The sequence below is a fragment of the Eutrigla gurnardus genome (genome assembly GCF_963514095.1).
Source record: "Eutrigla gurnardus genome assembly, chromosome: 10".
Taxonomy (NCBI): domain Eukaryota; kingdom Metazoa; phylum Chordata; class Actinopteri; order Perciformes; family Triglidae; genus Eutrigla; species Eutrigla gurnardus.
Genome location: NC_139924.1, coordinates 20581122 through 20596322, shown reverse-complemented (window position 1 = coordinate 20596322; position 15201 = coordinate 20581122). Strand labels below are relative to the sequence as shown.

Here is a 15201-nt window from a genome sequence, read left to right as displayed (position 1 = left end):
ATGTACAGTCATCAGGGTGAGGGTCGGCGTTGTCTGCGCCCAGTAAAGTGTAAGGAATCACAAGTCAGTCTGGTGTCAAGTCTGATTAAAATGATTTTAATGGGCCACAAATTGAGTCAGTCCAACCAATCCAGTTTTTATGGAGACGTGTCCATTATTGAATAATGTTTCATACAAGACATCGTGATGCAGGAATTGTCTATGTATGGGCTTGTTGAAGCCTTATCTTCGTGAGGTTTGATAAAGTTTGCATTCATAATCACTTGGAGTGTCATAGGCTGGACATTGCAACTTTTTCTCCGGCACTTTTTTGCTGCTTTTTGTGTACATTTCTTTCTGCTTGTGTGCCATCTCGGTCTCACGCAGTCTCAATGCCTGCACATTGATAAGGTGGTACAACAGAGTTGGGATGGTGTGAGGCACATTCTATGCATTCGGGCCATTCTTAGCTTGTTGGTTGGTCATCGTGGCAGTTAATTTTTAGGGCCCAAGCGCCGTCAACGTCGGGCTGCAAAGCCCTATTGTTTTTGTGCGGTTTATTCTTATTCATTTTATTTTTCAGCAAATCAACAATTTTTACGACCAACATAACCTGGTAACTGCTGAAGTACACTAAAAGTCTAACCTGGAAGCCTGTCAGAGCACTTTGAGTGTCTAGAAAAGCGCCATACAAATCCAATCCATTATTATTATTATTAACCAGAAGTGCAAAAAACAAAAAAAGAAGTAGAAAGTGCAAAGTGAGCAGTATATAGGTATGTCATGCTGTTTACATACTTATATACTGCTCTCTTTGCACTTTCTGCTTTTTTTGTACTTCTGCTTCGATGCTAACTGCATTTCATTGACTTGTAAAGTTGAATTTAATCTAAACTAAAAGTACCCCTGGTTAGGAATCACTGGTGTAAAATATACTGTACATCTAGCTGTTAGGAATGCTATGTTTCATTCATTACATATAATCAGAGTGTTTATAGTTCTACTATAAAGTTGTTGTAAGTCAATGACTAGCCCATCCTGCAATAATTCATCTGATCTCTTCTCATTTGCATTCAGAAACTACGTTTTCATAACTTGGTTGAAATACTTAACTACATATTATACATGAAATTATTTCATTCTTTGGATTAAAAAAAACTGTTTAGCTAATTTAACAGCAGGATCACATGGCAGCATACCAAAGGAACATTTCTTTCAGGATTTGGACTCAAACACTGCGAGAAAAGCCTGGTCCAGTATGTGGGACCAGGAGAGTTAGGAGTTTATTGTTCTAAAAAGACTTAACAATTACGAAGTATGGTGACTGCATCTTGTCATCTGAGTTTGATTTTGCCAACGAGTAGCTGGACCTTAAAATTAGTAAAAGAGGGAAACACTACGCCAGTGATCGCAGCACGAACCTGTGTGTAGCTTCTGGTTCATCATAGACATGGAGCATGGTTTGCTTTTACATCAGAGGATATGTGATATGACCACTCATTAGCAGCATGCGTCCTAATTTCTGAGCCTGTAATGAACCGGACATGTTCTTAAATCTAAAGATGTACGTGCATAGTTCATTTTATTCCTAATTGTTTGTCCGTGTGCGTTTAAGTGTGTGTGTGTGTGTGTGTGTGTGTGTGTGTGTGTGTGTGTGTGTGTGTGTGTGTGTGTACCACTGGGTTTGCCTACCCCAGGGTCTGCGTAGTGGCGCTCCATCTGTGGCACTCTGGGGATTAAAGCCAATCTGTCTGTCTGCTGCACAAAGTGCTGACCGTCAGACCAGCACCAGATTAACACAGTGCTGGGATTGGTGAGGAGGGGCGGGGGGGGAACAAGGTGGGTGGATGTTGAGGAAGAGAGGGGCAGAGAAAGATGTGTGTGTGTGTGTGTTGGGGGGGCAGGTTGAGAGGTCAACCCCAGATTAGTCCACAACTGGTACTGTGTGTGTGTGTGTGTGTGTGTGTGTGTGTGTGTGTGTGTGTGTGTGTGTGTGTGTGTGTGTGTGTGTGTGTGTGTCTTTGGGAAGGGACAGGGCTTATAGACATAGAATACAGAGGGACAGATGTACACAAGGCCTGTATGGTGTGTGGGTGGATGGGGGGGTCAGAGTTTACAGTGGAATGAGGAGATGCTGGGGAAATGTTCAGGGCTGGACCCGACGACAACGCATGACTACAGTTGGAGTTGTGGAACAGAGATAGATAAAGACACTGGGAGATGCTGAAGCCTGTTTAATATAGACCTTAACCTGTAAATGTAAAGCAATTGCCGTTGCTACGAATCACATTCCACCGGAGAAGCTCATGAAATTCCCCCCCGATTGCTAAACGACAGCGGGCACAACTGCGCAAAACTAACAGTTTGCATCACCAACAGTCACCTGAGCTAAACAGTTCACATCACCTGCAAAACCGGTTCAGTGCAGTGAACACTGAACAATCATTAGGGTTAGGGTTGGGGTTGGTTAGGGTTGGGGTTAGGGTTAGGTTAGGGTTGGGGTTAGGGATAACAACAACAATGGCAGGCTACGTGCGCATGATCGTGCTGCAGCAGATATTCTGCTCCTTTGTACGACGGCATATTAGGGCCACTGTATGAAAAAAAAAACAGAGCCGAGAGAGGGGGGCAATATTTCGAGAAAAAAGTCACAGATTTGCTACTTTTTTATGATGCTAACAAACAACTGACATTTATGCTAGCTAACTTCCCATGAATGTTGCATTTATTTTTAATCCATCCCAACGTGTGACAATGCCTCGTTAAGGTCCTTAGGGTGACGGCTGTTGATGGTTATTGTTGGTTTTATTTATACGGGCCAAATTGTCATCTTATGGGTGTTTATTGATCGGGTGGTCGGGTGGATAGTAGCCGTAGCTTTCACTTGTTGCAATAGCAATGGCAAACGTTGGGTCAAGCAATGTGTTTACTTCCCAATGCTAAGTCTCTTCTTCTGCGTTTTTGGTGTATTTCTGTAGCAGAAACAGCTTCACATAAAGGCCTGGAATATTTACTACAGAGTCGTTTACAGTGGATTTGTGTGGACGCACATTTTCTTGAAACAATGGCAAGGAAAAACGGACAAAAAACATTGTTTCGGTACGTGTGGATGGGATAACATTTGTTGATCTCACTTTTACAACTCCACACAACTGGACAATCATTGTGTTGTGTACAGGTGGGACGGTTGGCAGGGAACTGCAAAGAGATGGGGGCATCTCTTTGTGTGTGAGCCAAGGGTTTTAGTCGTGGTGCGAGGGGCAGGGGTGAGGTGGGGGGTGGTGGGGAGTGAGTGGGTTCAGAGTAGATGAGCGCACCACTGAGATTAATTTAGTGTACTAGTGCACAAAGAGACATGGTGAGTGGGGGAGGGCTGTGGGACCTGAGGGTGGGGGTGTGGAGGGAGTATAGGCACTGCTCCCAGGGATTAACCATGTTCAGCCATTAGCACAGCATGGTAGTCAACAAGCAACAGTGTTTAACAAGAGTCAATAGTGACAGTACGTGCTGTTTCGTTGCATACGTCTCTGTAGGGTTAGCACAAGTGAGCCTCTAGTGTCACGCCATCATTCAGTGTGAATTACAAAAAGGGCTCACATAGTTTATGGATATATTGTAGATCAAAGAAAGACCAAAATACAGATACAAAAGCAGGCTGACCGGTGCAGTTAAATTATTTAATAAACTGTTCAAACTGAGAGGCCAGGCAGGTATCAGGCACGAACGGCAAAAGAGCAACCGACAGATGACATGGGGAGCACAGAGACTAAAATCAGGGAGATAACAAGGGACAGGTGACAGCAGGGCTGACAGCAACAGGTGAAACTCACGAGGGCGAAGCAGACAAAGTGGGGCACAAGCAGAGGCAGGAAGTAGAACGAGATGAGAAACAAGAGATTTTCAAACTAAAACAGGAAACAAAAACGAAGAAACACGCTCGGACCATGACGATCACTGTTTCTACAGCCTGATTCTATACCTGCCATGTCCTGGGCTTAAATGATATTTCAACTATTTTGTTATCCAAGGCACAAAAGCAGATGCCCCCCCCCCCCCCCCCCCTCTCCATAATAAACGTTTTTAAATGGCACTGCAAGCTCACTGTAACTGTGGAGGAAAGATCCTGTGCAACTGAAGAAACAAGAGCTAAATAATGCTAAAATAGTAGAATTCGTTTTTCTTTCTTTCTAATCTGTCTGACAAAAGTCATAATACAAGAAGTCGAAATACATTTAAGCTGAAAGGAAGTAAATAACTGTCCTGCTATATGAGCCATTAAAAAAAACATATCTGAATTCATGCTTTTTATTTTAAATCTTATGGAAGCTCATTATGAAACAAATTTCCATTGTTAAGTCTTTGTAATACTATGTCATGAGCTGTTATCTTATTAACTTCTGTCTGTTAACTTACTGTATCTTATACCTTGCTGTATACAGTAGGTGTATACTACACATGAAATGGGTTTCCATTAGTTTGAGTTAGTTATTCATGTTTTAGAATATAATATGTGATGTAGGTCTAACTTCATCAGCTGTATGGCCGCTGTGTTGTAATGGCCCGATGCCTGTGGTTTGGTTTATACAACAACAGGTGATTATATGAGATATATATCATATAACAGCATGCAGTAAATATTTATGTATGAGGCTGCCTGTCAGTCATAAACAGCCCGGTTGGTGTTGTGTCTGTTGTTGGCGGTGTGCGGACAAATTGACATTTAAATAGCCACTGAGTCACAGAGATGAAACAAACATGTTGACTTGTTGTTTCCAGAAGATTGGTGTGTGTGTGTGTGTTCCTATGTTCTTGCGTGTGCTGGTATGTATGTGCGTTTGTTTGTGTGTGAGACTAATATTTTGTAACTTAATGGAGGCACCCCCTGACCCCCAACCCCATCATTGTGTGATTGGTCTATGGCTCCAGCATCGGGGATTAGACCATGTTTCCCCACTTTACGTCCCCTGTTCCTCTCCATCTCTCTCTCCATCTCTCTCTCTCTCTCTCTCTCTCTCTCTCTCTCTCTTTCTGTCGTTCTCCCCACATCACATGATCCGTTACATCACGGGATTGAGGTCAGAGCTGGATTAGGGCAAGCGAGAGAGGCAACGCTGGAATTACTGAAAGTGAGGGAGATGCAGGAGGGGTGGGGCGTTTGGGAGGGGGGGGGGCACAGATGAAGAGAGAATGAGAAAGAGAGAGAGAGGGAGAGAGAGAGAGAGAAGAAAAGAGATGGGGCATAGTGATAGTGAGAGATTGATAAAGAAAGAGGAGCACAGTTTGGCAAAGTGGAGCTCAAGATAAAAAAAAAAAAACACTTGTAAAATCAGATAAAGAAAAACAGCGTGGGGGGGGGGGGGCGTGAACGTGGTGGAGTGATGGGAGCAAAGTTCAAAAGCTCTGGCAGGACCTTACAGACTGAACTGTAACTCAGAACTGTAACTGTTACAGACCTGCTGGCTTTCATGCAGCTTTGGACAAACTTGGAATCTTCTCATTCTCCACACATGTAGGGCTGATGTTGTGTTTGGCACACATGACTAAAAATAACAATAAAAAAGGCTTTTAGCACTTCAGCCTTTAGCATTTTAACTTTTAGTATTGTAGCTTTTAGCTGTGTGACAACTTAAAGGGCATTTCATACCACAGTCAGTATACTTGGGGTAAAGTTACCTTCACATTATTGTAATTGTTTAATGCTGGTGTCAAATATGACCAGCAAATTAAGTACACGATGAAGTGAAATACAATAGATATTTGGTAGAGCATATAAGAGCAATTTAAAACAATCAACATCTGTCGATGTAACAAAAGTAAAGTCTGCGAGGCCCAAAGTGCAGTTACACACTAAATCTTGAATTTCTTATTGTTTTACCTTTCAAGTTAGAAAACAGAAAAACATTAAATTTTCATAAATTTTTCAACTGGCAGTACAAGCATGTACAATAAATTATTTTCATTTTGGTTCAACAATTGGCTTGATTTAGTGGCTTTCCGTCTCTGTGATAATGATAGTCTACTTGTGACCCCTCATCATCAGTTGCATACACCCACTGGATATAACCTGTTTTAAAGATCGAACATCTGGATTTTACTTTTAGAGCTCTGAAGAGGTGACTAATCCAATAATTGGGTACAAAAAATGGCAAAGATCAATATGTTTTTCCCCCTCTGAATGACGATTTATCTTGTGACTTCTTGTGGGTGTCCTGACCCCCAACAATGTAACACATCTCTAAACCCTTTAATTGACTTGGGTCTTTTGCTATCTCAACCCTCCTAGAAGGTCACATGTGGCTGTGTGGCATCAATATTAACATAAAGTTGAATCAATTGAATACTATTCTGGCATGTGTGGATCCTGGATGGTCACCGGAACAAATCCAGAAAGGAGAAAAGACAAGAAAAGAATGTGACAATCAAATTACATCACAGTGAACAGTAGGGAGACTAAATTGACCCTGTACTGGCACGGCAGAGATCAGGGATAACCTGAGAGAGCCAGACTAGAGATTAGACTACATCACACTGGCATGAGACTGGAACTGGATGGCCTGACTGGGCCTGGGGGGTGTTTCTGTACTGCCGTCCAACTAAGATCATGTAGAGAATGTCACCCAGCTAACATGGCTCTCTATGTTTGACGACTCTAAAGTTGTGGGAGGGGAACGTGGCGAGGCAGCGAGAGACGGGAACAGTTTTCCTCTAACCTACAATTTCATCTCCCTGTACATGCTCATGTTTGTTGGACTTCATCTGTGTCATTCTGGGGTTTTTTATTTCTATTTTTATTTACCAGAGGGCAAAGTTTAATTAATGATACTTTATGTCCCATGATGCACTGGGCCTGCGGGAGCATCTGTCACCAGGGGGAACATTGGAACCAATTTGTCATCTGGAGAGGGAGAATGCTTTAATCCTGCCGATGAAAAGAGAAATGTCCAGAGAAAAGATGGACATGCAAGTGGAAAGATAGGGTAAGTGGGATGATGAGGAGAGAGCACGGAGGAGAAGTAGAAGAAGAAGAGGAGGAGGAGGAGGAGGAGGAGGAGGAGGAAGAGGAGGAAGACAGTAATCCTGTCTAATTCACTTAGTGTTGTGCTGAGGGAGCAGGACACTAAGAGGATTTGGGACATTCTCTAAATTAGATCAGCAAGAATAACAAACTGCAAGGAGCGGTGGAGCAGAGGGGGAAAGGGGGCACACCCGAGGAGGTGGCAAGAAGGAAGGGGCAGAAGACAGGAGGTGGCAAGAAGGAAGGGTGCTGGGACGGGACGGAAAAGAGAGGGGTTACATGCAGCAAATCTCTGGCAGAGGAAATGTGTACACACAAGAAAAGTTTGTTGCCAGTTTGAATCATTTCGACAGGGTGGAAAACACACGCTGTCTTTTCCTTTAACATCTAATGTTACAGCAGGTGCCCTTGAGCAAGGCAAGGGTGAAGAGTGCAACTTATGGAGGCCTGTAATATACGGAATCACCTCAAAGCAGAGCAAGTCTGACAAAAAAAAAAGAAGACATTCATTCATTCAGCGACTCCATTCACATATTCAAACGGCCCCCTATAATCCAGTCAACATGATTTAGTCCAACATATCATTAATCTGTAGCTCTAAAACTCTGACTTTTACTATTAGTGATATTAACTAGGTGTTAAATTGTAATCTGCAGCAAAGCCTTCAGCAAAAGTGTATGCTGAGGTTGACAGTGTCTGGTTGATCCATTCATACTGTAATACTGATCCTGTTACCACTACTAGCTGCAGATCACTCACACCTACTTACACTGCAGGGCTGTGTGATTTAGCAGCATTACTGCACCATTGCAAATCTTATTTAATGACTTATGCTTCATGACCTTTTTTTTTTTTATCAGTTCGATGATAAAATGAGCCAATTATGCATTCAATTGTTTGTAGTTGTATATGGGAATGGCTGTTCCATCATGATCATATTTTAAACCTGATATTTTGAAGCAGGTTCCACCTTTCCCGACGAGTCCCATTCTGATTTATTTTGTGTCTTTAAACTTGGACACGGATATGTTGAAAGAGAACTTGATTTCCGATGAAGCCTTGCTTTATTGGCTGTTTTTTCACACATTCAGTTCTTCTTCCCTTTTGCCTGCATTACCCAGAATGCAACTAAATCGCCAATAGTTGTGACGAAGATGTATGTGTGCTCTGCTAGCAGTGGCTAAAGCAGCCAAGCAGAGATAAAGAGTGGGCTGCCGAGGCCTGGCATCCTCTAGCTCCACATCTCCAGATTTTTCATAATTTCCAAATGTGTAGTCTTCAGCCCCAACTAACACTGACTCAAGTGACATCACATACAGAGGCACTAATCATGGCAGCACACGAACAGGCGGCGAGCACAAGGACGGGGTCGGGGTCAACCACACCAGACAGGACCCCGGGAGCAGGCTGTGCAAAGATGCCCCTGAGACAGTGTAGCACATATCAGCAGGGTGTAAGATGCAGGCATGGATCATCATCACCAGCCTGGCACAGGAAGTGTACAGGAACATCTGTACTATGTATTATGGGCCGGAAGTCCTGAGGTCAAAATGGAAGACACCTCCAAAGGTGGTTGAGAATGACCAAGCTAAGATCCTGTGGGATTTCCAGATCCAGACTGATAAAGTGGTCATGTCTAACCAACCGGAACATCGTGGTGGACAAACAACAGAGGACAGCAGTCGTTACAGATGTAGCAGCAACATTTGAGGTCTCTGTCCAGAAGAGCGCAGTCCTAGGAACAGCTGAGTATACGGTTAGATAAGATGTATATGGGTTTGATGATTGCGAGTGTGTCTGCACGTATTCGTGTGTGTGTTTGATGCGTGTGCTCGACGCGTGTATGCATGGCGGCGCTGGGATTAGGAATCGATTAAGAGGAAAATGGACCGCATGCAGGCAGGGGGGAGGAGGGATGAAGGGGAGGCCCGTCAGCTCTGGCAGCAGCCTGTGGCATGATTACAGTGTGCTTCCAGAGCAGGCTGGCCACCAGCTTGTTTGTTGGGGATTAGAGAGAGGAAAGAAATGAATCATATTTCTAAGTCCTGAGTGTATCTGTGGCTGTGTCTCTGTGCTTCAGGGTCCATATGCTGCTGCTGGCGGATTACAGGAGCATATCTATCTATCTATCTATCTATCTATCTATCTATCTATCTATCTATCTATCTATCTATCTATCTATCTATCTATCTATCTATCTATCTATCTATCTATCTATCTATCTATCTATCTATCTATCTATCTATCTATCTATCTATCTATCTATCTATCTATCTATCCATCCATCCATCCATCCATCCATCCATCCATCCACGTATAAAGTTCCCGTTGTCTCGATGTGTGACTTAGTAACCGAACACTTATTAAACCCCGAGCTCGTTAGTGGTTCGTGACCGTAGTCGGTTGCACTTGGTAATGAGCTTTTGGGCTGCATGGCCGAGGTTGTGCTGCATCACCACAAGACTGAACTCTGCACTGGCTAAATCCCAGTCAAAGGGCAGAGACTCACTGTTACTTGGCCGTCTGAGCAGAAAGGTGCAACAGCCAGCCAAGACATGTAGTACTGACTGTGGCACGGTGTAATCGTGATCAGCATTAAGCTTGACTCTCTAGTCCCATTAAGTATTTTAACAGTGTGCTACGTGATAAACGCTGCCAAGTGCAACGCCCTCAGACGTGCAGGTTCAACATCTACGCGTATGTGCACCATATATATATATATATATATATACTAATGATATGAAAAGATATTGTGTGGTGTAGGATACAAAGCTAAATGCTAATACCAGTATGCTAACATGGACACGAGGACAGTGCTACTGTTTGCCACCTCAGCTTAGCATGTTAGCATTTGCTACACGCGAAGATATCAAGCATCTCAACACACCATGAGCCGATAACAGCCCTAAAACCTCTCAACCAGTGCACTTCTCTTAACCCCCCAGTGGAGCTGACCCTCGGTGGCAGGAGCAGAAACAGTCAGCAATCCAAAATAATCTGCCCGTCTCTGGTGCTTCAGTTTGGGGCTGGCAAGCGCGGTGGGACTCAGTATTATTGTTTTCCGTCCACTCTGCCCTGAACCCTCTCATCTCTACCTCATACCCACTCAACCTTTTGTATGGATTAGTGGGACGCTCCCAGAAACGGATTCCCATTCCTCCGACACTTTTTCCTCCTATGGTAGCCCCAAAGAGGAGGACAACACGTCATCATAGCTCTACCTCAACCCAGTATTCAGCAATGAAACCATCAAATCCAGTGACTTACAGAACACAGAGATCCATAAGTTTTAATGAAGTTGTTTAATGTCTCAGAAACATCATCTAGCATGGTGGCGGTGAGACTGGTTGAACACAGGAGACAAATGAAATATACAAAATAAATCAATAATTATAATAATAAGCAGAGACGATTATAGTAATGCAAAAGATAAAAGTACAGTAAATGATTAAGGAGCATAAACAGCATTGTATCCTATTACTGCTACTTTTATTGGATAAACCCCTGAGTTTGAAAAAAAGAAGAAGATGAAGCAGAAACCAGAAAAAATACAAACAGAAAAAAAATAAAAAGTTGGCAATTTTCTAGAAATTAAGAAAGAGGGTGATTGTGTTGGGTGGAACGCCTGCGTAACAACTCATTGCTGATACCAGACACGATTGCATTTTCAAGTTTTAATATTTACAAAAGGAAAAAAAAAAGAAGTATATTAGCAATGTCCATGTCAGCTGAAGACATAATATCAATGATGATAGTAATAATACTGATAATAATATTAACTTCAAAACAAATTACCACAATTTTTACTTCAACAAATTCACAATTGTTTTTATAGTTTTTTTTTAAAGAAACATAATGTCTAATACAAAAAAAAAAAAAAATCAAACGGTACATCAAACACATAAAGCGGTACCCATCACATCTTTACAGGTTGGACTTGAGAGAGGCACCAAACTCTCTGTGCAGAGGGCGTCAGCGTAGCGACCCGGTCCCTTCCCTTTCAGTCTTCTCTCCCATCAAAAAGCCTCTCTGGAGCAGTTTATCGGCAAAACCATTCATAATAAAGTCATTTGTAGATTCAAGAACTGCTTCAACAATCCGCTAACCTCATGCAAACGCTGTGAGATGGAGTGGGTGGGTGGGGGCGAGGGTGAGGGGGGAGAGTACACGGCTGCCAATAGCCACAATGCGGCCATTGTTGCACAAATTGTCTGGAAGTGATCCTATTAAAACTAACAATGCACGAGCCATTCTGCTAATGATTTCAACCATGCTCAAAGGCAACAGGTTTGTACTGCAGTCACTCCGGTGACCAACTCCACCCCCTATCACACACAGGCTGCAGAGGGTCAGTATCACACAAGGCTACTGGGAATCATCCGCTTCTGTTCTGTCCTGTTTTCACATTAATTAGTGGCCACTCCGTAAAGACACCCTCTTCAAGATGCCAGTTTGGGTTGAATTGAGTCATTCGGCTCAAAGCTTTTTAGAGTCAGCTCGCTTAAAAAAGCAGCTTTATGAAAGAAGTACATCACAGAAAATACGAGACAGTCTAGAGTCTAGAAGAAAGAAAGAAACGTGAGCACGGGCTCTAGTCAGTTCTTGTGCTGTAACACATTGATTTCAAGGCTGTCTATGCAGGAAAACTTGCAGGTCACTGAAACTGTGGAAGCTCTGCTGGTCCAAGCGGGGCCCAGTCAAGCAGTTTCTGAATTCACCTCAAATCAAACAATTGAGATGGGAAAATATTCTATGAACCAAGACGTCTGAGTCTCCAATGAAAAGCAATTTTCTTGTAATCATTAATTTAATTATACTGTATGTAAATCACAACAATTTTGGCCCTGGTACCACTTGAGCTGCAGAATGAAAGAATTACTGTTCTTGTCAATCGTCAAGCTGAGCATCGACAGATTTTTACTTCAACAGAGTTGACTTCCACACATTTTTCTGAAACAAAAATGAAGACTTTACTTCAGCTGATTTCTTCGTATGATATTACTAATTGATTTCTGTGTCCTCAAGGTCTCTTCCTTCTTCTAAAACACACCAAAACAATCTGGTTATTCACCCTACTTTGATTCCTCACTTCTTCCCGTATCCCCTTCCCTCCCCACCTCCCACTTCTTGCTATTTACAAGACCTGGAACTTCCAGGAGTTCTGGTCTTTGTAGTCCAGACAGTCAGTGGCATTGAAATTGAGCTTCCAGGCAGCTTGGTCCTTGTAGTCTAGACAGTCGACGGCTCCAAAGCCCAGCGAGGCGGCTGTGTAGCCCTGGGAGGAGAGCGAGGCAGGGGACTGGCTGAGGGGCCCACCCATCGAGGAGGCTGTGATGGGGCTCAAGGCGCCTCCGGTGCCCGACAGCTGCGGGTGCATGGGGGACAGGTAGGAGCTACAGTCCAGGCCGGTGAAGTAGGAGGAGGAGCCTGCATAGCTCTGGCTGTAGGCCGGGGCCTGGGTGTAGGTCATGGGGTAGGCGGAGGCGCGCTGCATGCAGGGGGTTGAGGAGACAGACAGGGGGTCTGGCAGTGGGGAGATGGAGGCAGGGCTCCAGATGGACACCGTGGCACTTGCAGCGCTGGAACTGGGGGTGATGGCGGTGCCCGGGGGAGGGGGTTGAGGGCTGTAGGGTCCATTGGAGGGGTTGGCACTGGCCTCGGAGTTGGCATCACGAGCAGGGGACGCCTTCTTCTTAGGGGGCCTCGGTTTGGACTGGCCTGTGCTCTGCTGTTGCTGCTGGCGGCACTTAGCCCGACGGTTCTTGAACCAGACCTGGAGGATGGCAGGGGTTGATTATAGAACCACCACGTCATTATCAACTCCATGCTTAACATTAGTCATATAGCTACTAGAAAAGACAGAGAGAGAGAGAGAGAGAGAGAGAGAGAGAGAGAGACTCAATGCTTGTCTATAGTAAATGTGTTACCTGGACTCGGGACTCCGGCAGGTTGATCTTGAGGGCCACCTCCTCCCTCATGAAGATGTCTGGGTAGCGCGTTTTGGCAAACAGAGCCTCCAGGATGTCCAGCTGTGCGCGTGTGAAGGTGGTGCGCTCCCGACGCTGTTTACGTGGGGTGTCTAAAATGATTTAAAAAAAAGGACAAAATTATTATTATGATTATTATGCGCGCGTTAACTTAAAAATAACTCCATAATTCAACAGATATATTGTATCTAAATTAGGCTATGGAAATCCTTTCATTCACTATGAAAGTGAATAATAACTTTATTTCAACTCGGTTTTACATTTTATAAATTACCGGATAATGTAGGACTAAATATTATTTTAAAGAAAGTTGTCTGCAAAATAGCGGGTTTAGTTTGAATAAATCGGGTCACATTAGAAGAAATACGGTGTTGATTTAAAGATTGTCTTGATGATTCGTGTTTTTTTATTACATCGAATAAAAATGATATAACAAATCTTCTGCTTTTATCTGCCATAATTCAGACTTTTAGAATCGAAATTTACAAAGTGAATAAACGAAAGTCACCCCCAAATCTTGGATTCTGAATAAAAAATAAAAAAAAACACCTTCTAACTAACACCTCGTTGATTTCACCTCTAATCTACGACACGAAGGCCGAGCTTTGTAACACGCCTTCTGACATCGGTGCCAAACCTCGGCATCATTTCATTCAAACGCTCTTCTCGAGGACGACAGATGCTGATCAGGCCACGTACCCCCAGCCAAACAATATAAGAAGTGTCGGTTCATGAAAAACCCCATGTACAATGAGCATCCTTTTGTAAATAGGTTACATGATCAGGGCAACAGATTGGAGTCTATTTCCATGTAAAGTCCGTGTGAGAACAGGCTGCGTTTCCATTCACACGCGTTTCTTTTATTGTTTTTTGACTCTATAATCCGCTGAATTTATAGGTCAAATGAACACATGTTCAGGCTGAAGAATCAGAGACATATAATCATATTCATAAAGCATAACTTTGCAGCTTAATTTCAACTAACGATGTATGACATATTTTTGTTTCTGACTATTTTACGCAAAACACACAACGACATTGTTTAAGTCTTTCATCCACTGCATTTCCATATTAAACATTTTTTCACTTGAAACAATAATAAAAACGATAGATTTAACTAAATGAGAGGAAAAAAAGCATACAGTCATAAATCATAGGCTGTTACTTACTGGGGTATCCAACGCCGGCGGAGTGGAGCAGATCCATGCCCGGGCCGGACAGCGTTAACCCGTTCACGGCGTAATGGGGTTGCTTAATGTAGGACATCATGCCTCCTGCTGGCTTTAAAACACTCCCTCACTAACTCACTCTCTCTCTCCTTCTCTCAGACCGGGGGCCGGGTCTCCTAGTTAGTCTCCAGGGGGTGTCTCTCTCTCTCTCTCTCTCTCTCTCTCTCTCTCTCTCTCTCTCTCTCTCTCTCTCTCTCTCTCTCTCGTTTCCCCCTATCACTCCCTCCCTCCCTGTTTTTCTTCTAACCTGGGTTGTTTGTCACTTAGTTGTTGTTTTTTTTAATTTCCCCTTGCTGACCTTGTCCTTTACTGTCTTTAAAGGCTTCCCTGTCGAACCAGGCCTCTGTGGTTCTTGCTCTAGATGTAACGGCGGTGCGCCTTTACACCCGTTTGAACCTGATGCGTAAAAGCTGATTTGGAGACCGGCGTGTACTTTTTTGCTCCTTCTATCCAGATAAGAAGGAAAGCAACAAGTCAAAATCAAACGAAAACTATAAAGTAAGATACCATATTAAACACTGTTTATGGCATCGATGCAGTTTCTCCGTCCAAGTCCTGCGTAATTGCGGTGCGCACCGACGTCGCCAGGTGAAAGGTATATACCAAAGGCAACAGTTCCAGCAAAGGTCGGCCGGTCTGCGGTCTGAAGGCTGCTGAAAAGTGGTGCAGCCCCTGGTGGTACCTGGTCCCTGAGGAGAGGATCTGGATCTGCACAGTGGACAAGTGAGGCGAGCAAGAAGAGGCTGGCTAATTAGAAGTAACTTCTTACCCAAGTAGACACCCAGAGCCCTCCCTCCCTCCCTCCCCCTCTCTCTCTCTCTCTCTCTCTCTCTCTCTCTCTCTCTCTCTCTCTCTCTCTCTCTCGGGCGCGCTATGGCAAAGGCACGCGCGCTCACACACACACACACACACACACACACACACACACACACACACACACACACACACACACACACACATCCTGTCATTATGTATTCATGTTGGGCCCGTA

The 15201-nt window shown here is 43.8% G+C and overlaps 1 protein-coding gene across 1 annotated transcript; it reads right to left on the bottom strand.

Annotated features, from left to right (window-relative positions):
- Positions 1-10271: 10271 nt before the first annotated feature.
- On the bottom strand, positions 10272-14993 carry LOC311020213 (homeobox protein otx5-like). The gene is made up of 3 exons (XM_084020141.1): positions 14151-14993; positions 12922-13073; positions 10272-12767 (listed from the first exon to the last, which is right to left on the bottom strand). The coding sequence occupies exons 1-3, from the start codon at positions 14248-14250 to the stop codon at positions 12129-12131; spliced, it is 891 nt and encodes a 296-aa protein (XP_083876267.1). The 5' UTR covers positions 14251-14993; the 3' UTR covers positions 10272-12128.
- Between the last annotated feature and the right edge of the window lie 208 nt (positions 14994-15201).